At 45.5% G+C, this 24,061-nt stretch overlaps 1 protein-coding gene across 1 annotated transcript in view; it reads right to left on the bottom strand.

The window, feature by feature from the left end:
* ttll12 (tubulin tyrosine ligase-like family, member 12) overlaps positions 1–8,223 on the bottom strand; it is a 52,950-nt gene extending 44,727 nt beyond the window's left edge. The window contains exon 1 of the mRNA XM_078568360.1: positions 8,024–8,223. Within this exon, the coding sequence (XP_078424486.1) occupies positions 8,024–8,137 (114 nt within the window). The 5' untranslated portion in view covers positions 8,138–8,223. The remainder of the gene's footprint in view (positions 1–8,023) is intronic.
* Positions 8,224–24,061: the final 15,838 nt, after the last annotated feature.

Below are 24,061 nucleotides of genomic sequence, written 5' to 3'. Positions count from 1 at the left end.
CGAGTCACTCTCCGTTCTATTGTCATTTCTGCTGAAGTGTTCCTCTATACTTTCAAGGATCTTGAGCTTTCCTTCACTTCTCCTGGGACCAAACCAATGTGTGTCACAGCTCTCAGGAATTCGCTTTTTAAAAATTTGTTCATGAGATGTGGGTGTCATTGCCTAGGCCAGCAGTTATTACCCATCCCTAAAGGTGGTGGTGTGTGGCCTTCATGAACCGTTGTAGTCCATGTGGTATAGGCACACCCACAGTGCTGTTAGGAAGGGAGTTCCAGGATTTTGACCCAACAACACTGAAGGAACAGCAATATAATTCCAAGTCAGGATGGTGTGTGACTTGGAGGGGAACTTGCAGGTGGTGCTGTTTCTATGCATCTGTTGCCCTTGTCCTTCTAGGTGATAGAGGTCACGGATTTGAAAGGCGTTGTCAAAGGTGGCTTGGTGAGTTGCTGCAGTGCATCACTTTGATTCTCCTCAGTGTTCCTGCTATTCTCCAAGGTATGAACTTTCTTGGGGTTCTTCCACTAGGATTTGACCAGGCAACACCCCACCCCCCAGCTCTCCTTAAGCACCTTGTGGACCCCCAGCTCAAGCATGGATTTCACTGCCGCCTTGCTTAGTGATCTATAGCTCCTGGCAGTTTTCTCTCTCTCTCTCTGTTTCCAGGTTGTGCCAGCTCCAGGTGTGAAAACTTCTTGCATCTGTGAGAAACACGCTGATAAATCCGAAATAAAAACTGCCTCCTTATCCCTGGCAACCCTGGGATGTCCCAGTTGAGATTTCAACTAATTAACTTCACCTTCCAAAACATGTTTGATCTGAAAACTATATGGGTACTTTAAGAACTTCCCTTGTTTACCAGGTGCTTTCCAAGCTTTCTTTGATCTGGGGAAATTGCATGAATAATTTATCCCTCTAATAGGCCCAACTGCAATCTTACCAGATTCCTTGGCTCCATTAAAAAGTGAAGAGCAGACCAGCTGTCGTTCATTGTTTCACACCTCTAACTCTAACCCCTTTAAGGAAACATTGCCATTCAAAGGATGGTCCATCATCTTAATGCTGTTTAACAGTTCTCAAACCAGGTTTCCCCCCACCCCATCCCATTTATCTTACATTTAAAAATTCAATTACCAAAACATATGAATCATGAAATTAAACATTTTTGCAGTATCTCTCAACTACTGGAAACAGTTTGGTTCTATATACCCTTTTTCATCCTTTCATAATTTTAACCATTTCTAGCATATTGCCAATACAATACTTTGTTAAAAAAACATTCAAGATTTGGGCTTGCCACAGAGATTGCTATAACTGAATTACTTGGTAGGTTACTTCAAAAGATAGTGAAAAGTCAATCACGTTGGTGTGGGACTGGAGTCACAATAGGCCAGACTAAACAAGGACAGCAGGTTTCCCCAAAAAATTAGTGAACCAGTTGGGCTTTTACAATAATCCAACAGCTTCATGGTCACTTATTCTGGCAGCCAGTTTCACAGAATCTCAGAAGCAATTCTGTAAACTGCAATATTACTAGATCATTAGATCTTTTCATTTAATGTCTTGAAATCGAACCATCAGTTCTACATTACCCACATGCAAACATATTCTCACTACCAAGAGACAGGATACACTACATACTGGGACATTAAATTTATGTGAAGTGGAAAAATGTAGCTTCAAATCCTACATTCCACTCAGATCCTAATTTGGGCTACACAAAGCAATAGGTGGAAACCCAAGTCTGTGTTTGTTTGTTTGTGTGTGTGTGTGTGTGTGTGTGGCAGGGGGAGAACAGTAAAAGGCAGAATGAAAGTTAGATGGAAGTGTTATCATTTGGTTGTTACTATATACGCTTTAACAGCTAGCCAGAGATCAGTGGCATGAGAAGAATGCGACTGGAATAACTGGAGAATGCCACTGAACTGCTTTCTCAAAAACATTATCTGAAAACAAATTCAAATCAGGCCGGTTTGAGGATTTCAGGGGCGAAATCCCAATTAATCAGTGGATAACACAATATGAAGAAGTTTCTGGTCTGGCGACGGCTCAATTTTAAAATTGTCATGGAAGGATTTAAAAATAAGGATGACCTTGCCTCTCCCTATCGCTCTACAACCCCGAGATCTCTGTGTTCCTCCGATTCTAGACTCTTGCACACCACTGATTCTAATCACCCTACTATTGATACTCCTGCCTTCAGCTGTCCAACTGTTACCCCTAAATCTCTTCACTCCTCTCTTCTCCTTTAAGCCACTGCTTAAAACATACCTCTTGACTAAGCCTTTGACACCTTTCCTCATAGCTCCTTAGGTGACGCAATGTCAAATTTTATTTGGTAATGCACTTTTGAAGCACCTGGCAGCATTTTTTTTATTCTTTCATGGGATGTGGGTGTCACTGGCTAAGCCAGTACTTATTGCCCATTCCTAATTGCCCTTGTGAAGGTGGTGATGAGCTGCCTTCTTGAACCACTGCAGTCCATGTGGTGTAGGTACACCCACGGTACAATTAGGAAAGGAGGCCCAAGATTTTGACCCAGCGACAGTGAAGGAAGAGTGATATGGTTCCAAGTCAGGATGGTGTGTAGCTTGGAGAGGAACTTGCAGGTGATGGTGCTCTCATGGATCTGCTGTCCTTGTCCTTCTAGGTGGTAGAGGTCATGGGTTTGGAAGGTGCTGTCTAAGGAGGCTTGGTGAATTCCTGCAGTGCATCTTGTAGATGGTACACACTGCTGCTACTGAGCATCGGTGGTGGACAGCGTGGATATTGAAGATGGTGGATAGGGTGTCAGTCAAGCAGGCTACTTTGTCATGGATGGTGTCGATGATGGACAGGCTTTGGGGTGTCAGGAGGCGAAGCACTTGCCATAGAACTCCAAGCCTCTGATCTGTTCTCGTAGCCACAGTTTTTATATAGTTGGTCCGGTTCAGTTTCTGGTCAATGGTAGCCTCCAGGATGTTGATAGTGGGGGATTCAATAATGGTTATGCCGTTGAATGTCAAGGGGAGATGGTTGGATTCTCTCTTCTTGGAGATGGTCATTGCCTGGCACTTTTGTGGCATGTGTTGATGCCAGTGTTGTAGCTGTACTGGAATAGTTTGGCTAAGAGTGCAGCTAGTTCTAGAGCACAAGTCTTTAGTACTGTTGTTGGAATATTGGTCAGGGTCCATAACCTTTGCAGTATCCACTGCCTTCAGATGTTTTTTAATATCACATGGAGTGAATCGAATTGGCTGAAAACTGGCATCTGTGATGCTGGGGACCTCTGGAGAAGGCAGAGGTGGATCATCCACTCGGCACTTCTGGCTGAAGATTGTAGCAAATGTTTCAGCCTTATCTTTTGCACTGATGTGCTGGGCTCACCCATTATTAAGGATGGGGATACTTATGGAGCCTCCACCTCCAGTGAGTTGTTCAACTGTCCACCACCATTCACAACTGGATGTAACAGGACTGCAAGAGCTTAGATTTGATCTGTTGGTTGTGGGATCGTTTAGCTCGGTCTATCACTTGCTGCTTATGCTGTATGACATGCAAGTAGTCCTGTGTTATAGCTTCACCAGGTTTACACCTCATTTTTAGGTATGCCTGATGTTGCTCCTGGCATCCCCTCCTGCACTCTTCATTGAACCAGGGTTGATCCCCTAACTATCAGTAGAGTGGGGGATATGCCAAACCCATGACATTACAGATTGCGGTTGTATTCAATTCTGCTGCTGCTGCTGATGACCCACAGCATCTCATGGATGCCCAGTCTTGAGTTGCTAGATCTGTTCAAAATATATCCCATTTAGCATGGTGGTAGTGCCACACAACACGATGGAGGGTATCGTCAATGTGAAGGCAGGACTTCATCTCCACAAGGACTATGTGGTGGTCACTCCTACCAATACTGTCATGGGCAGATGCACCTGCCACAGGTAGGCTGCTGAGGACAAGGGCAAGTGGGTTTTTCCTGTTTGTTGGTTCCTCCCACACCTGCCGCAGACCCAGTCCAGCAGCTATTTCCTTTAGGACTTAGCCAGCTCAGTCAGTAGTGGTGCCACTGAACCACTCTTGGTGTTTGACATTGAAGTCCCCCACCCAGATTACATTCTTTGCCCTTGTCACCCTCAGTTCTTCCTCCAAGTAGTGTTCAAAATGGAGGAGCACTGATTCATCAGCTGAGGGAGGGTGGTACGTGGTGATCAGCAGGAGATTTCCTTGCCTATGTTTGACTTGATGCCATGAGACTTCAAGGGATCCAGAGTTGATATTGAGAACTCCCAGGGCAACTCCGTCTCGCCACTGTGTCGTCACTTCTGGTGGACAAGACATACCCAGAGATGGTGATGGTGGTGTCTGGGGCATTGTCTGGAAGGTATGATTCCGTGAATATGACTATGTCAGGCTATTGCTTGACTAGTCTGTGAGACAGCTCCCCCCAGTTTTGGCACAAGCCCCCAGATGTTAGCAAGGGTCTGCAGGGTCGATGGGGCTGGGTTGTTTCGGTGTTGTTTCCGGTGCCTAGGTGATCCGTCCAATTTCGCTCGTTTTTGTAGACTTTGTAGCCATTTTATACAACTGAGTGGCTTGTTAGGCCATTTCAGAGGGCATTTAAGAGTCAACCACATTGTTGTGGGTCTGGGGTCACATGTAGGTCAGACCAGGTAAGGATGGCAGATTTCCTTCCCTAAAGGGTATTAGCAAACCAGATGGGTTTTTACAACAATCAACAATAGTTTCATGGTCACTACTACCAAGACTAGCTTTTCAATTCCAGATTTATTAACTGAATTTAAATTCCATCAGCTGCTGTGGTGGGACCCATGCCCCCAGAGCATTAGCTTGGGCCTCTGGATTTCTTGTTTGGCGACATTACCATTACATCATGGCCTCCCCGCTAAAATTACAAAGGATTTACAGCACAGAAACAGACCATTCGGCCCAACAGGTCAATACCAGTGTATTTGCTCTCCCACCCCTCTTCTTCCAACCTCATTAATTTATCCTCCTATTCCCTTCTCCCTCATGTGTTTATCTAGTTTCACTTTGAATGCATCTATGTTACTCACCTCAACTATCCCATGGTAACCAGTTCCAGATTTTGGGCAAAGAAGTTCCTCCTGAATTTCCTTTTGGATTTATTAATGCAGAGGTTCCCAAACGTTGTGTACCCCTATTCAAATTTACCAACTTTTTGTATACCCCTAAAGGCAGCTTCTTCTGTTAATTTCCCATGTTACCCGCGTGACCACATTAAATCATTGTAATTGCACAATACAGGTAAACGTATGTGCATAATAATATTTTTTTTACTTACCATTAATGTGATGGAGAAGCTTGTTGCAGCATAAGCACTTGAAGTTGGGAGAAAGAGATCAACGAACCCCCTCCCCCGCCCCACGGAATTACTCAAACCGCTTCCCAATTCCGGTGCCCCCACTCACTCGGTAGCCCCTACTCCCAAACAGAGTCCTATTCATTCTTTTCCACCTTTGTGAAATGGCTCCAACAGGGTGATGGCCTCGGCCAAGCAGATAGGGCTTGCCCAGCAGGGCGATGGCCTCGGCCAAGCAGGGCCTGCCCACGGCCAGGCAGATAGGGCCTGCCCAGCAGGGCGATGGCCTCGGCCAAACAGGGCCTGCCCAGCAGGGCGATGGCCTCAGCCAGGCAGGCAGTGTCGGCCTAGCAGTCCACTGACCTGCCGGTTAAGCAGTTGTCTCTCCCTCTCGGAAGTGTTTTGGCCTGCAGCTGATGCTGAAGCATCTCCACCGCACTGGTACTCAGGCTCATTCGCCATCACTCACCTTCCCGCTGCTCCTCCAATCACAGGCTGTTTACACACAAACAACGAATTAGAAGGAATAGGCCATTCAGCCCCTTGAGCCTGCTCTGCATTTGATAAGATCATGGCTGATCTGGTTGTGGCCTCAACTCCACCTTCCTGCCTGCCCTCCCATAACCCTTGACTCCTTTGTCTATCAAGAATATGTCTAACTCATGTATTCACTCAATATATTCAATGACCCAGCCTCCACTGCTCTCTAAGGAAGTGAATTCCTTACAACCCTCAGGAGAAAAAAAATTCTCATCTCCGTCCTAAATGGGAGACCTCTTATATTTAAACTGTGACCCCTAATTCTAATTTCACCCATAAGTGGAAACATCCTCTAGCATCCACCCTGTTAAGTCCACTCAAGGTCTTATGTCTCAATGAGATCACCTCTCGTTCTGCTAAACTCCAATAGCTACAGGCCCAACCTGTTCAACCTTTCCTCATTAGATCCTTTCATCCCAGGAATCAGTCACATGAACCTTCTCTACACTGCTTCTAATGCAATTTATGTCCTGTCTTAAATGGGGAGAACAAAACTGTACACTGTACTCTAGGCATGGTTTCACTAAGTCCTGTACGGCTGTAGCAAAACTTCCCTAATTTTATATTCCATTCCCTTTGCCATAAACAACAATTCCATTTGCTTTCCTAATCACTTGCTGTACCTGCATACAAACTTTATGTAAATCATGTACCAGGACACCCAGATCCCTCTGCACCACCCCATTCTGCAATTTCTCTTCATTTAAATAACATTCTGTTTTCCTATTCTTCCAGCCAAAGTAGACAAGTTCACATTTTCCAACATTATACTCCATCTACCAAATTTTTGCCCATTCTCTTAACCTGCCTATATCCCTTTGCAGAATTTTTGTGACCTCTTCCCAACTTGCTTTCCCACCTATCTTTGTGTCGCCCACAAATTTAGCTACAATACAGTCAGTCCCTTCATTGAAGTCGTCTCACCAGCGTGCCGATTAGCAGCAAGTGCAGGAGAGGAGCATCCTGCGATTGGAGGAACAGAGAGCAGCAGGAAGGTGATGTATTAGTCTGAGCATGTGTGTTTGGGAACCCCTGGACTACAGAGGGGGTGGGAGGTGCGGAGGCAGGAAAAATATTCTCATCCTTGAAAATCCAGCATTACACAATTAAAAGTATCCCCTAAAAACATACACCACGCCCTCAAGTATACACGTACCCCACTTTGGGAACCACTGTATTAGCGACTATAATTATGGCCCCTAGTCTGGTCGTCAACCCCATCAAACTCTTTCATAATCTTGAACATCTCCATCAGGCCATCCCTCAGTCTTCTCTTTTCTCTGCCTCAGTCTGTCCAATCTTTCCTGATAGGTATACAACCTCGCAGTTCTTTCATTCCAGCAAATGTTTTTTGAACCTTCTCTAGTGCCTCTATATAACATGGAGACCAGGGACTGTCTACAGTACTCCAAGTGTGGTCTAACTAAAATTCTAGACAAGTTGAAATAACTTCCCTGCTTTTCAATTATAGCCCTCTCGAGGTTTTATTTGGGTTTGTTTTATTCCATCACCCTGCATCGCTACTTTCAGTCATCCATGTGTCTAAAGTAGAAATGACTGCTCGGATGGATGACACAGGAACCTCGCCCAGTGCTCCAGCCAACATTTCTCCCTCAACTACCAACAGCAATACATTAAGTAGTCATAGCAAGTATTACCTATCAAACAAGTAACTATATTTTAAAAATTAACTGGCAATGAACCACTTTGGGACTTTCTGCACACGCGACAGGCGCTGCAGAAATGCAAATCAATGGCCCTCTCTCAAGGCCGATACTCTCAAAATCATCAAACCCTAATTTCCACGGAAGTTCCAGGCTAATTCGGCGTTAAAAAAAAACCCGAATTAATTTTTTCTTTACAGTGGCCTCCTCGGCAAAAAAAAACCCTCTTTAATCCAATTGCTGCAAAGGCTGAGATATCAATGCAAACTGGACTTGTGAAAAGGAAGCGATCTGTCCCTAATCCATGCATAAAATCTTTTGGGGAAAACGAGGCAAATATTTAACAACTTAAACGAATAATTTTGTTTTTTTTTTAAAAAAAGGCAACTGGACGGCTTTTAATATTTTGCTCAGTGCACCGGAAGGGTTTGTAGCACATCCACCCGCCCACTATCCCAGTCTACAAATCTGCTGCTAGATAATAAACCGCGACAACCTCATGTGCGAGTTTATGGTGCAAACTCTTCCAGTAAAGCGGTGGCACTCCCGAGGTTTCCAACGCTACCCTGTGAATGTCTGTGAAAAGCTGGAAGTCTGCTTCCTGCTCCATTGTGTGAGCTCGCGGAGTAGAACGTGAGCCCGGAACCCACACCGCATTCTATCGGCAACACCGCTTAAAGGGAATGTCCAGGCGCCGCCTGCAGGAACCAAACAGATCTCCCCCGACACAAAAAAAAAGTACTTCTGTCATCATCCAAACCATAGAATGGTTACGGCACAGAAGGATGCAATTCGGCCCTTTGTTTCCCTGCCGGCTCTCTGCGACAGCAACTCACCTAGTGCCATCACCCCCGCCCCCACGCCTTTTACATCTAATCCTACACGTTTTTTTCTCTCTCTTCAGTTAATCATCCAATTCCCTTTGAAAGCCTCCAAGTGTCTCCACCACTCGGGCAACACATTCCAGATCCTAGGGTTTGCCAACTCCTCCAGGATTGCTCTGGGGTCTCCAGGAGTTAGTGCTTAATTTCCAGGATTTGGCCACAAGCAACACTGGGGGGAAAAAAACCACTGGCAATGAAAATGTAATGGTGTGTTTTTCATTTTCTTTGAACACGGCTATTTATTAATCATAAACTATTGGAAATGGAAAAACACTATTTAACCAGATCGGCTTATTTGAAGATGGGAAGTTCCAATGAAATCTCCAGAGATATATCATGGGTTGGCAACCCAAATGATCACTGCATATAAAAATGTTTTTCCTTATGTCACATTGCTTCTCTTGTCAATCATCTTAAATCTGCATCCTCTGGCAGCCAAAGTAAATGTTTTACTATTCACATACATCACTGAAATGAAATGTTCAGATTAACCTTTCTGAGTACCAAATGTCTTTTGAACCTTGTACGTCTGTTAACTGCTATAAATTATTTTTCTTATCACCAACAAGAACGGTTCCTCTCTATCTGCTCTGTTCAGACCCAGTATGATTTTGAACCTTTATCAAATCTCCCCTTAACCTTCTTGAAGGAGAACAGCCAAAGCTTCTCCAATCTATCCTTCAAACTGAAGTTCCTCATCCCTGTAGCCATTCTTGTAAATCTTTACTGCTCCCTCCCTAATGCCTTTACATCCTCCCTAATGTGTAGTGCGCAGAACCAGACACAATACTCCAGTTGAGGCTGAGCCTATGTTTTATAAAGGTTCAGCATTATTTCCCCACTCCAAATCTCAATAAAAAGAATTTGCTTGGTAACTATTGAAAACAAAGTTCAATCAATCCAATTTATTCAGGCATCCCATTTCCATAGCTTCAGCATTGATGTGTTTTGCGTGGTATATTCAGGGACAACCTCTGAGTATCTGTTCTGAGCATTCCTGCCCAAACTGCGCTGTTAATTTTTGCAGATGACTAGTGGGATATGGTGGTGGCTAATTCTAGCTGTGTTGTCATTGGTTTACATTGTTCTAGAGGGGTTTTTAACGGTATTGATTAGAAGATAGAAGGCACAACTGTCCTAATTCTAAATCCATATTGGCACGGGAGATCCTACACTCGCAAAAAAAAAGACAGGGGCAGGGAGGGGGAAGATGAGGAGAAATTTGTTTACATAATGAGTTGCTTTGATCTGGAAAACATTATATGAAATGGCACTGGAAGCAGATTCAAGATCAACTTTCAAAAGGCGATTTGTTATATACTGTAAGAAGAGGGCATAGAAATGGATAGTGCTTTCAAATAGCTTGCACAGACATGATGGGCTGAATGGCCTTCTCTGCTGTAAGATTCTATAATACTTCAACTGAGGCCAAACTATTGTATTATATAGCAATAACTGGCACTCTGCTCATGCACAATTTGCACTCTATTGCAATGCCATGTGATCGATACATATAATTAGACTCTGAAATACTACACAGCTGTCCAGCTTCAGATTAGTGGAATTATGTCCGGCACCAAAAACCTCCCATTTCTGTTGTTTCAAATATTGTTGTTCCAGTTTCTACAACTAAAATGTACACTCTGCTTTCAATGGGACTTTGATTCAAGATCTCTCAGTTTAAACACAGCACTGATAAAAGCAATGACAAAATGATAAAAGCACAGGGACATTATGTGGCTCCATGTTATTTTCTGTTTTATAATGTCCCTGTGCAGTATCTTGAAATGTTTTATTACATTAAAGGTGATATATAAATGAAAGCTGTTAATGTTCTGTCCACAAGTTTTCCTGATGTCTATTTCTACAATTATAGTGTCCTGCATTAGCAACAATGGGTTGCATTTGTAACACAGCAAGAAGTCCCAGGGCTATAATCCAGGAATGTAATCAGGCTAAATTTGATACCAAGCTACATAAAGAGATTTTAGGACAGGTGACCAAAAGCTTGATCAAAGATGAAAGGTTTAAGGAGTGTTTTAAAGGAAGAAAGTAAGAGAGAGAGATGGAGAGGCTTAGGGAGGGAATTCCAGAACTTAGGACCAGGTAGCTAAAGGCATGGTCATTAATGGAGGAGCAATTCAAACCAGGGCTGCCCAGGAGCCTAGAATTAGAGGAGTGCCGATATCTCGGAGGGCTGTAGTGCTGGATGAGATTACAGAGATAGGGAGTGGTGAGGCCCTGGAGGGATTTGGAAACAAGGATGAGAATTTTAAAATCAAGATGTTACTTGACTGGGAGCCAGCGTAGGTCAGTGAAGAGCACAGGGGTAATAGGGGAACAGGACTCATCCTGTTCGGGTACGGGCAGAAGAGTTTTGGATGGCATCAAGTTTATAATGGGTAAATGTGGGAGGCCAGCCAGGAGTGCATTAGATTAGGCAAATCTAAAAGTAACAAAGGAATGGAAAATGGTTTCAGCAGCAGATGAGCTGAGGCAAGGGTGGAGTTGGGTGATGGTACTTAAGTGTGGTCTCAGTGATGGATTTGTAATTGGAAGTTTATCTCAGAGTCAGATATGACATCTGGGTTATAACCAATCTGGATTTGAAATCTGGAATGTAAATAGGTGAGGCACAAGTACTGTTAATTTTCCCTGACATCACCTTAGTCATTAATTCCCCTGTACCTTTGTTATTCTCTCTGTGCCTTCCTGATCCATTCTGCTTATTTTTACTGAAGGATTTTCTCCAACGCTTTAGCTTTTCCTTTGCTGTTTTTGAACTTCCCCTTTCCTGAATCCTCCGATGGTCATCGCCCCTCTCGTCACATTCCACCCGCCCCATCCCCATTAGTTTAAAGCCCTTGCTACTGCTCTAGTTATTCAATTCACCAGGACACTGGTCCCAGGTTGAGTTGAATGAAAGCCGTCACAATGGAACAGACTCCGTATTTCCCCACAAACTGAGATTCCATTGCCCCCTGCACTATTCCTTCAGCCGTGCATTTAATTTGTGCTTCCCTATGCCAATTGGCATGTGGATCTTGTAGCAATCCAGATATTTTTATTTGTGAAGCTCAAACTCTCTCAGCAGTACATCATTGCTAGTTCTACCTATGCTACTGCTTCATCTGTGGACCACTCCCATACCAAGTTCTTGCCCCCGCACCAAGCAGATGTCTTTAACCTGGCACCATGCAGGCGGCATAACCTTTGGAGCTCTCAGTCCTGGCCGCAGAGAACAACATCTATCCCAGAGCACAGAGTGGAGACAATGAGGCCTGGGTGCAGCAAAAAAAGCGAGTGCTAGCTTGGGAATTTGGTACACAGGGGGAAGGAGGTGCTGCTTTTGATACCTTTTCTCAGCCTTCAGTAGTTGGTGAGTGTTCAAAAGCATTAGTTAGGTGAGCAGGTAGATGATTGATTGGTGAGTTTTCAGACTTTATCTCTCTAGACCGGTGGCAGTGGGGGGCAGTAGTTTAAATTGGTACTGGGGAGATATAAGCATTGCATTAAAATTATAGCGTAACATGTTAAACTACTTAATATAACTACAGATAACAGTTGAGTGATACTTCTAAATTTGAAACCAAGTTAGTTAAATAAAATACAATAAACGTGGCATGCAGGTGATGTGTTGCAGCTATAGCATGTGGGCACTGGTGGACACCAATGTGATCCACAGCAACCACACCTGCTGTAAGTGCCTGCAGCTCGAGAAACTTTGGCTCAGGATTGATGAACTGGAGTTCGAGCTTCGAACACTGCAATGCACCAGGGAAGGAGAACGTTACCCGGATGCTTTTTTCCAGGAGGCTGTCACACCCCTTAGGCTAGGTACCTCAGATTTGGTCCGTGGTCAGGGACAGGAGGGCGTGACTCCGAGTTGGGTAGGTATTGGGCCCAGAATATAGCAATGGAGGAGCCTCATCCCCTGCTATTGTCCAACAGGTTCAAGGTTCTTGCAGCTTGTTGTGGACGAGAGTGGGGATTGCAGAGTGGATGAACAAACTGACCACAGCACCGTAGTGTAGCAAGCCATTCAAGGAGGTCGCAGTTGGGGGGTGGGGTGTGTTTGTGAGTAAAAAGGAATGTAGTTGTAATTGGGGATAGTCTCGTTAGGGGGGTAGATACTGTTCTTGGCAGCCGAGAGCAGGTGTTGCCTGCTCGGTGTCAGGGTTAAGAACATCTCCTCAGGGCTGCTGAGGAACCTGAAGTGGGAGGGGAAGGATCCAGTTGTTGTAGTCCACCTGGGCACTAATGACATAGGCAGGACTAAGAAAGAGATTCTGCTGATGGAGTACAAGCAGCTAGGGGCTAAATTAAAGCACAGAACCACAAAGGTAACAATCTCTAGATTACTACTTAATCTATGTTCAAATTGGCGTAGGGTAAATAAGATCAGAGAGCTGAATGCGTGGCTCAAATATTGGTGTGGGAGAAATGGGTTTCGATTCATTGGGCACTGGCACCAATCCGGAGAAAGAAGGAGCTGTACTAGTGGGACGATCTTCACCTGAACCACGCTAGGGCCAGAGTCCTCGTGAGTTCTATAACTAGGGCAGTTGGGAGGGCTTTAAACTAAATTGTGGGGGAGGGTTCACATGAAGGGAGGTTTGGAAAGTTAAAGAGAAACGACAAGGCAGTAGTGCAGGGTAGCAATATTGGTAACGGTAACCAGAGTGTGAAAGGGAGGCACAGAGCACACACACATAAGAGTACACCAGTAACTATGGTCAGAGTAGGTAAAAATGGCTTTAACCTAACAGAGGTGGGGAAGGATTCAGGTGAAGGGAGATTTAGACATCCAAAGATAAAAGTTGAGGCAATAGAAAAGTATATCTATGTGGGTAAAGTCAAGTTCAGTGGGACAGGAAGGGACAGAGGGTTTAATGGTAATAGTGCATTAGGGATTGAAGTCCATGCAGGGAATAATATTAAATATAAAACTGAAGTCATTTTATCTGAATGCACCGAGCATTCACAATAAGGTAGATGAACTAATGACATGAATAGAGCTAAATGGTTTAGATCTAATCACCATTACAGAAACATGGGCCAGGATTTTCCTTCCTCTCCCACTCACAGCTGGACCTTCCTCTTCTGGCCCCCTTCACCGATCATCCATAGCAGCCAATGGCCAAGAAACTGATGTGCCAAAACAGACCCCAGACATCAACAGAGACCCCCCCAACCTTCCGTGAGCCATGTCCATGAAAATCCGTGGGATATTCGGCTGCCCAGCCAAACGTCCATTGACTTTCGGCGGAGCTGGATGATCCTAGCAGCAGGTAGGGCCAGAAAATTCAGCCCATAGCTACAAGGTGCCCAAGGTTGGGAAATAAATTTTCCAGGATACACAATGGCTGGAATTTTCCGTCCTCGTTGGCGTCGGGCATCATGGCGGGCGTGAGCGGACAGTGTGGCGAGCTTGGGGGAAGAGGGATTATGGGGGGAGGAGGGTGTAATAGGGGAGTGGGGCAACTGGGGAGGTAGGTGTAATGGGGAAGGAAGAAGTAAGGGAAGAAGTTCAGAGGGGGGAAGGAGTTCGGAGCGAGGAAGGAGTCTAGGGATGGAGTAAGGGTAGAGGATGGAGTAATGGGGTGCGGGTGGGACGATGTCCAGATGAACGTGCAAGGGAGGGGTCTCTGGAGTCAATGACTGCATCTTGGGGAACGAACTGAGGGTGGGAGTGGTAGAAGGGAATGGTGAGTATGAGAGAAGGTAGAGTGAGCTCGGAGGGTGGGGTGTGATGATAGCCATAGAAGGGACAGCAAGGATGGTTGGTGGGGACTCAGAGTCAGACAAGGACCCTGGGGTGGGAAGGAGGAGGTCGGGGTGGTGAATGTGGATGGGGATGGGATACTCAGGAAGATAGGGAATGTGCACGCTCATCTGGACATCCTGGAAAGAAAAGGGTTCGAGTTGATAGGTGATGGTGGAGAAGTGGAAGGTGATACCAGGGGTGTCAACAGTGATGGGGGAAAGGACATAGGTGACTGGGGGAGGGAAAGGATGGGGGAACTATAGACAAACCTTACAACAACCATGCTTCTGAAATCGAAAGTGAGAGGAGCTATGTGTTGCACGGGCACAGGCGCTGGGTGGGAGTGGGTTCAGTGGGTGGGCGGAGATGCAGGTCAGCTCAGATGGACAGCTGAAAGAGATTCCCAGCAGGTAGAATAGAAAATGCTCGGGACATTGAGATGAGTGTGATGGAGGAAGGCTGTGTGTGTGTGGGAGAATAGTTACACGAGGCTCTGAAAGGCCCTGCCACACACACACTTCACCCTCCAGAATCACTCATTGGCCGGCTGTGTGCAGCTGAACTGTTAGTCGGGGCGGGGGGCGGGGTGGGGGGGGGCGGACTCAAAGTCTGTAACTGAAGCTGAAAATCACCATTACTCATTGGGCGGCATTTTCCAGTTGGCGAGCGGGGCCGTGGGCGGGGCCTGCTCGCCGATGCGTAAAATGACACTGGGTGACGTTGGGCGTGCATCCCGACATCATCCCATCTCATTTAGATTCTCGGTTCGGTGGACGGGCAGCCAAGTCAACTGTGTGCCCGCCGACCTGGCAACGGCCTATTAAGGCCATTGAAAAAATAATTTAAATGATTAATAGACCTGCCCGTTCAACCTTAAAGTTGGACGGGATGAAGTTTCATGAGGGATTTAAAATTTGTGTTACATTTTTAATAAAAGTAATTGACATGTCCCAGCTCATGTGACAGTGTCACATGAGGGGACATGTCAAAAAAATTTTCTCACCCTTTATTATCTTTTGAAAAGTAACACTGATCTCCCTGAGGCAGCATTTTGCCTCAGGGAGATCCGTGCGAAAGAGCGCACTCCCGGCTCAGGGAATCCTTAATTGGCCAGCCCACGTAAAATGGCGGCACTTCCCCAAGTGGGGGCGCCAATCGGGAACCCGCCCGCTCATGCCCGCTCCCGCATACCCCCCCCACCGATGGGGGGAAATGCTGCCCATTATTCACTGAAAGTGAATATATTTTCAGGTTATAAAGTGACAAAATGTGTTCACCCATGCAAACACTTGTGATCAGAAATTACTAACTTTTCTAGGCCTACCACTTCTTCTAGGTGCTGCCCTAGCATCACAGGAGCGGTGTGGACAGCCTGTGCAATGGTTGGCCCTGTTGCCTCTGATGATTTTGGCATGGGTCCTCTGGAGAGCCGAGTCCTTTGGAGCCCCGGCTTGCTTTGGCTGTCCTCCTGTGGGCCAACTGCTCCCTCTGTGGTGAAAGAGGATGAGGTTGAGGGCGTCACAGGCAAAATGGGCTTGGAGGGAGAGGACAGCCTCAGATTCCTGAGTCGATGACCCAGGGATGTCCAGCTGCTGCTCGTCCTCCCTTCGAGGCCCCGGCCTGACTCCTTGAAGGGAAGGAGTGCCTGGAGGATGTCAAGGTGCACAGTTTCCCTCTCACGTTGCCACTGCAGGAACTCACCCATGGCTACCACGATAGCATGCAGGTCTGTGCGCACCTCCATGTTCTGCTGGACCAGGGTCTCCACCAGGTCCACCATCCTTCCCATGGAGACCTCCATACGCGCATGTGGGAATCACCATCAGCGAGTAGGCAGCCACACTCCTCCAACTCACGTGCCATTCTGTTGAGGGCTTCTAACATCTCCGTGTGATGTTCCCCCACCTTCTGCTGACTCTCCAGGATGAGTTGGAAGGCCAAATCCAGAGGTTCGTCATCTGACTCGGATCTCACAGATGCCTCTTCCCAAGCAGCCCTCCGAGTGCCGGGGAGTCCGGCTGAACCTGCCTCCACCTGCTGCAACACGTGTCCATGTGGTGACTAGCAGATTGTGAACCTGAGCCTGCTCTGGATCTTGGTCCCACTGAGATGTGCGTCTCTGCATTGGTGGAGGGTGTGGGTAAGCGCTGTGATGGGTCTTCCAGGCTGCTTATTTCCAACTCTTCAATGGAGGAGGTGTCCTCTTGGCTGGAGGTGAGGACTGAATGGAGCTGAGGGACTGGCTGGTTGAGGGTATCTCTCGCTTGGCACAGCTCCCTGTGAACCAAAGCAGAGATGATTAGTGCATAGCAGCAGAGTCAAAAGCAGGAGAGAGAGCACTCACAGTTGCATTGAGGAAGGGATGATGTGGTGCAGGATCCTCAAGCGGGTGTTCGCCACCAACCTCACCATCACCATAGGCATGGTCCATGCCCTCACCAGTCAGTGCAATGGCATACTCCTCAAAGTGAGTGAGGGGCCTAATGTGGGCCACTCTGCCCCTGAGAGTGGACCTCTGGGACCTCTCCCTGCTGTTGTCAGCCAGCTTCCCCTGTATGAAAACAGATGGAGAGAGTGTGAACAGGATGCATGGCACTGCGTGGAATGTTTGTGTGGTGAGTGGAGCCGTGGACGGGATGAGGAAACAAGCTCCAGGGGGTATGAGCCTGATGCAGATGTGAGGGCACGTGTTGAGAGTTAGCAGTGTAAGATTTCTGTGGATGTGTGATGGGTTTGTGAGTATGTGAGTTGAGAGTGATGAGAAGGGTGAGTTATCCTGGTGAGACGGATGAGAGCATTCATCCTCTTCCTGCACTAGATGGCTGTCCTCTTTTGCAGGGCGTTAACACTGACCACCACTGCCACCGCCTCCCATGCTGGATTGGTGGCCTTGCTTGCTGGTCTTCGCACAGAGCAGGGATAGAGGACCTTGTGGCGGGCCTCCACTGCGTCCAGTAGGCACTCGAGAGCAGCATCGCTAAATTTGGGGGCAGCATGTTTCCTCCCTTTGGCAGCCACCAGTTCCCAGCGACTTCCTATCCCTTGAAGAGAGCAGGAGCTGTGCAGCTCTCTGTGCAGGAGCACCCTTTAAATATGGCGCCCGGTTTACTGAAGGCCTGAGGTGATGGCAGGGTGGGCAAATATGAGACAGCCCCATCAGTGACCTGGCATGTTTCCTGGGAATGAACTATTTATGAGGCGGGACATGCCGGGAATGGGACAATATGCCGTGAAAAGCTGCCAGTGGGTAAAATGTCCCTTTTCCCACCTGCTACCACACTTTATGCAAATCTGGGATGATTCTGCCCAACATTTTGAAAAGAGGAGTAGAATAGAAAAGGAGGAGGTATAGCCCTGATAATAAAGGATGACATAAGGACATTGGTGAGAAGGAATCTTGGCTCATAAAATCAGGATATAGAATCAGTAGAGGTGGAGAGATTAGGAATAGCATGGGTCAGAAAATGCCAGTGGAAATAGTTTATAGGCCACCTAACAGGAGTTATGACATTGGACAGCATTAAGCAATAAATTATTGGAGCTTGTAACAAAAACAATGTAGTATTTGTGGGGGGCTTCAGTCTTCATGTAACGTGAACCAATCGAATTGGCAAAGGTAGTCTGGAAGATGAGTTTGTAGAATGCTTTTGTGATAGTTTCCTGGAGAAATATGTTGTGGAACCGACTAGAGATAAAGCTATTTTAGATCTAGTATCGTGCAATGAGGCAGGGTTAATCAGTAGTGTCTTAGTAAAAGAGCCACTGGGAAATAGTGATCATAATACAATTGAATTCCACATTAAGTTTGGAAATGATGTACTTCAATCACGAACAAGAACCTTAAACATGAACAAAGCCAATTACATAGGTATGACTGGAGAGCTGGCTAAGGTTGATTAGGTAAATAAACAGAAAGGTATGGTGGTAAATAAATAGTGGGAGACAGTTAAAGAAACCATTTAAAATGTTCAGCAAAAATACATTCCAGTGAAAAACAAAAGCTCAGTGAGAAAGATCCATCATGGCTTGCTAAGGAGGTTAAGGGTAGTATTAGTTTAAGGGTAATATTAGTTTAAAAAAAGAGTCTTATAATATTGCAGAGAATAATGTTAAGTCTGAGGTTTGGGAATGTTTTGGAAACCAGCAAAGGGCCACCAAAATGTTGAGGAAAAAAATGGAATATGAGAGTAAACTAGCAAGGAATATAAAAACAGATTGTAAGAGGGTCAGAAGGGCCATACAGACTCGAAACGTTAACTCTGTTTCCCTCTCCATAGATGCTGTCAGACCTACTGAGTTTTTCCAGCATTTTCTATTTTTATTGCAAGAGGTTTTACAAATACATAAAAAGGAAGAGAGTAGCTAAAGTAAACATTGATCTCTTAGAAGCAGAGACAGGAGAAATTATCATGGGGAATGAGGAATGGTAAAAACAGAAGAAGACTCAAGTTACATACCAGAAATAAAGGGTAACCTATGGGCTAATAAGAGTGAGGAAAGTAGGTATTTAACATCAGCAGAGAAAAAGTACTAGAGAAACCCAAGGGACTAAAATCTGCCAAATCCACAGGACCTGATGGCCTGAGGGAATCCTCTTTTAGAATTCTATGAGATAGTGGATGCACTGGCAATGATTTTCCAAAATTCCCCAGATCCAGAACAGTCCCAACAGACTGGAAGTTAGCAAATGTAACACCACTATTCAAGAAAGGAGGGAGAGAGCAAAACAGGGAACTATAGGCCAGTTAGCTTGAGATCAGTCATCAGAAAATTGCTGGAATTCACCATTAAGGAAGTCTTAACAAATCATGGTATGATTAAAACAAGTTAACATGATTTTTTGAAAGGGATATTCTGTTTGACAAAATTATTAGAGTCTTTTTTTAGGATATAATGAGTAGGGTAGATAAAGGGGAACCAGTAGATGTAGTATACTTGGATTAGGAACATAGGAGCAATAGGGCATTCAGCCCATCAAACCTGCTCTGCCATTCAACACAATCATGGCTGGTCATTCACTTCTTCTTTCTCCCACACTATCCCCATACCCCTTTATGTTGTTGGTATTTAGAGATCTGTTAGACTCTACTTTAAACATACTCAATGACTGAACTTCCATACCCCTTTTGGGTACAGAATTCCAAAGATTCACAACCCTCTGAGTAAAAAATAAAATCTCCTCATCTTGGTCCTAAGTGGCTTCCCCTTATTTTGAAATTGTGTCCCCTGGCTCTAGACTCCCCGTCCAGGGCAAACATCTTACCTGCATCTACCTTGTCTATTCTTTTAAGTAATTTGTAGGTTTCAATGAGATCTTCTCTCATTCTTCGAAATTCTAGAGAATACAGGCCCAGCTTCCTCAATCTCTCTTCATAGGACAGACCCGCCATCCCAGGAAAAGCCTGGTGAACCTTCGCTGCACTCCCTCTTTAGCAACAATATCCTTCTTAAGGTCAGGGAGCCAAAACTACACACAGTGCTCCAGATGCGATCTAAACAATGTTCTATACAATTGAAGCAAGACTTTATTCCTGTACTCAAATCCTTTTGCGATAAAGGCTAACATACTATTAGACTTCCTAATTGCTTGCTGCAAATGCATGTTAGTTTTCAGTGACTTATTGACGAGGGCACCCAGGTCCCTTTGTACATCTACACTTTCTAATCGCTCACCATTTAAGAAATACTCTGCACATCTGTTCCTCCTACCAAAGTGGATAACCTCATATTTTTCCCTATTTCATTCCATCTGCCATGTTCTTGCCCACTCACTACGTCTGTCCAAATCCCCTTGAAGCCGTTTTGCTCTTCCTCACAACATGCACTCCCATCTAGCTTAGTGTCATCCGTGAACTTGGAAATATTACATTTGGTCCCCATATCCAAATCATTGATATATAGTGTGAACAGCTAGTGCCCCCAAGTTCAGATCCTTGTGATTCCCCACTAGTCACAACCTGCCAATTCAAGAATGGCCCGTTTATTCCTACTCTCTGTTTTCCGCCTGTTAGCCGATCCTTAATCCATGGCAGTTTATTACCTCTTATCCCACGTGCTTTAATTTTGCTATCCAACCTCCTGTGGGGCACTTTATTGAAAGCCTTCTGAAAATCCAAGTACACTATGTCCAAGAACTCCGCTTTATCAATTCTGTTAGTAACATCCTCAAAAAACTCCAACAGGTTTGTCAAACATGTTTTCTAAAAGGTGTTCAATAAGATGCCACAGAAAAAGTTAATACACAAGGTATGGAGCTCATAGAGTTGAGCTTGATATATTAGCATGGAGAGAGGACTGGTTAATGGACAGGAAGCCGAGAGTAAGTATAAACAGGGCATTTTCAAGTTGGCGAGCGGTGACTAGTAGAGTGCGGCAAGAATTAGTTCTGGGGCCTCAGCTATTTCCAATATATATAAATAACTAAGACAAAGAAACCAAGTGTAATGTATCTAAGTTTGCTGACGATAAAACCTAGATGGAAATGCAAGCTGTGAGGAGGACACAAAGAGGCTGCAGAGAGATATAGACAGGAGTGGGTAACAAGTGTTATAATATCAGTGGAGACCGATAACTTAAAACAATATTTGAACATCCAGTTCATTGCTGAAATAACAATAGGATGACAGTAGAAAAGGACAATGGGCAATTCAGAGTAAGAATAATTAACTGGGGCAGAGCTGACTTAAATGGGGCAGGATCAGAACTGGGCTGGATTGACTGGAACCAAAGATTGGCATGAAAATCTGTAGCTGAACAATGGGCGACCTTCAGAGAAAAAGTGCTTTGGGCACAGTCAAGGTATATTTTCTCAAAAGGAAAAGGTAGGGCAAACAAATCCAAAGCTCCCTGGATGAAAAAGGAGATAGAAGTTAACATAAAGAAGAAAAAGTGCATCTATGAAAATACAGTTGAGATCCAAGCTGAATACAGAAGGTTCAGAGGAGAGGTGAAGAAGCAGAGAGGGATTATGAGAAAAGACTGGCAGCCAACATAAAGGGGAATACCAAAGCCTTCTATAACCACATAAATAGTAAAAGGGTGGTAAAAGGAGGAGTAGAGCCAATTAGGGACAAAAAAGGAGAATTAAACATAGAGGCAGGGGGCATGGCTGAGGTGTGAAATGAGCTGTTTGCATCTGTGTTTACCAAGGAAGCAGATGCTACCCAGGCCATGGTAACAGAGGAGGAAATTATGTCTCTAGAAGGGATCAAAACTGATAAAGAGGAGCTATTGAATAAACTGTCAGCTGACAAAGCACCAGGACCAGATGAGATGCATCCAAGGATATTGAGGAAGTGAGAGTGGAAATTGCAGGGGCACTGGCCATAATCTTTCAAGTCTTCCTTAGACTCAGGGGAGGAGCCAGAGGACTGGAAAATTGCAAACATTACCCTGCCCTTGTTCAAAACAGGCTGTAAGGATAAGCCCAGCAATTACAAACCAGTCAGTTTGACTTCTGCGGTGAGGAAGCTTCAAGGAACAATTATTCGGGATAGAATTAGTAGTCACATGGAAAAATGTGGGTTGAATAGGAAGAGCCAGAATGGATTTCTTAAGGGAAAAGCATATTTAAATAACTTACTGCAGTTTTTTGAAGAGGTAATAGAGAAGGTTAATGAGGGTAATGCTGTTGATGTGGTCTACATGAACTTTCAAAATGCATTCGATACAGTGCCACACAACAGACTTGTGAGAAAAGTTATAGCTCATGGGGCAGAATTTTGCCATTGGCAGGTGGGCTCGGCAGGGGTGGGTGGAGGTGGTCGAAAAGCCGACCGCCGCCTGTGATCAGGACCAGACCGCGATTTCACACTGGCAGGCCAATTAAGGCCCACCCAGCGTGAGACGCAAGCGGCATCCTGTGCGGGCGGGGGTAGGAGGTAACTTCGGGGGTAACTTCGCGCATGCGTGCGAGTGAGCGCTACATAATCTCCCTGAAGCATGGAGCTGCCTCAGGGAGACGAAGAGATATAAAAAGATGTATTAAAGTATGTCCCCTCATGTGACTCTGTCACTGTGACTCTGTCACATGGGCAAGGTTATGTTATTAATTCAATTGTAAAACTTATCTTTATTTGCTTTTGGAAGCCTCATTCAACCCGTGGATGAGGTTTCCAAAAAAATGCAAAGGCCGCTTGGCCTCCACTGCTCACTGGGGGAGAAAATAGCGGCCCTCTAAGAGAAGAAATCCCTTCTCATCTCCATCTTAAATGGGAGAGCCCTCATTTTGAAACTGTGCCCCCTTGTTCCAGATTCCCGCATGAGGGGAAACATCCTCTCAGCATCCATCTTGTCAAGCCCCCTCAGAAACTTATGTTTCAATAAGTTCACCTCTCATTCTTCTAAACTCCAATGAATATAGGTCCAACCTGCTCAACCTTTCCTCATAAGACAACCCTTTCATCCTAGGAATCAACCTAGTGAACCTTCTCTGAGCTGCTTCAATGCAAGGACATCCCTCCTTGAGTAATGTGACTAAAACTGTACACAGTACTCTAGCTGTGATCTAACCAATGCCCTGCACAAGTTGTAGCAAGACATCCCTCTTTTATACTCCAAACCCCTCCCAATAAAGGCAACATTCCGTTTGCTGTAATCTTAATTATTTGCTGTACCTACATGCTGACCTTTTGTGATTATGTACAAGGACACCCAGATCCCTTTGCACCACAGTCTCTTCCCAGTTAAATAATACTCTGCTCTTCTATTCTTCCTGCCAAAGTGCACAACTTTATATTTTCCCACATTATGCTCCATCTGTAAAAATTTTTTCCCACTCACTTAACCTATCTATTTCCTTTTGCAGACTCTTTGTATCCTGATTCTCTGTTTCTTGTCAGTTAGCCAGTCCTCTATCCATGCTAATATACCACTCCAACACCATGTGCTCTTATCTTGTGCAATACCTGTGGTACCTCTCACCTGTGGGAAGAGCAGTCGGAGAGGTGGACCTGCGGGAGATACACAGAGTGGGGAGAGAATAAATACAGCCCGGGGAGTGCGGCCTACATCATTCACCTTCGAGAAGATCAGTTGGAGAGCAGACCTGTCCGCTGCTCAGGACCGGCCCGCGCTGAGTTCGAAAGGAGAGTGAAAGAAAGCAAATTGTGACATTACAGGGAAGAAGCAATTTGATTGGTTGAAGAAGAAGCTAGCTTTTAGTGAGTATCTGGCGAGTATCTAGTAAGTGTTCAAGGTTTATTCTATTCCTAAGGTTTAGAATAAAGTAGGAACTGTACTTTTTGGTAAGGTTTTATTAAGTAGCATTTAAAAGTTTAAGTAATTTAAAAGTTTAAGGTTAAGGCAGGACAGCTCAGCCAAGCGGAATGCCTGTCCTGTGGGATGTGGGGAATCGTGGACGCTTCTCGTGACCCAGACGAGCCCATGTTCAGGAAGTGTCACCGGCTGCACGAGCTTGAGCTCCGCATTTCAGAGCTCGAGCAGTGGCTGGAGTCACTGAGATGCATCTGTGAGGCATGAACTATGTGGATAGCACGTTCAGAGAGCTGGTCAACTGCAAGTTAGGGGCAAGCAGGCAGATAGGGAATGGGTGACCGCCAGGCAGTCCAAGAGAAACAGGCAGGAGTCCCCAGAGGTCCCGTTCACTAACCGGCTTTCCATTCTAGATATCAGTGAGGGCGATGGATCCTTGGAATGCAGCCAAGCCCATGGCATCACAGCTGTACAGGAGGGGTGGAAGAAGAGCGGAAGGGCAGTACTGATAGGGGATTCTTTATTTAGGGGACAGACAGGTGTTTCTGCGGATGTCCACGTGACTCCAGGATGGTTTGTAGCCCCCCTGGTGCTAAGGTCAAGGATGTCACAGAACGGCTGCAGGACATTCTTGTGGGGAAGGGAGGGTTTTAGATTCCTGGGACACTGG

The sequence above is a fragment of the Cetorhinus maximus genome, chromosome 22, assembly GCF_964194155.1.
Source record: "Cetorhinus maximus chromosome 22, sCetMax3.hap1.1, whole genome shotgun sequence".
Taxonomy (NCBI): Eukaryota; Metazoa; Chordata; class Chondrichthyes; order Lamniformes; family Cetorhinidae; genus Cetorhinus; species Cetorhinus maximus.
Note: the sequence above shows the minus strand (reverse complement) of the source record. Positions and strands in the feature narration are given on the sequence as shown.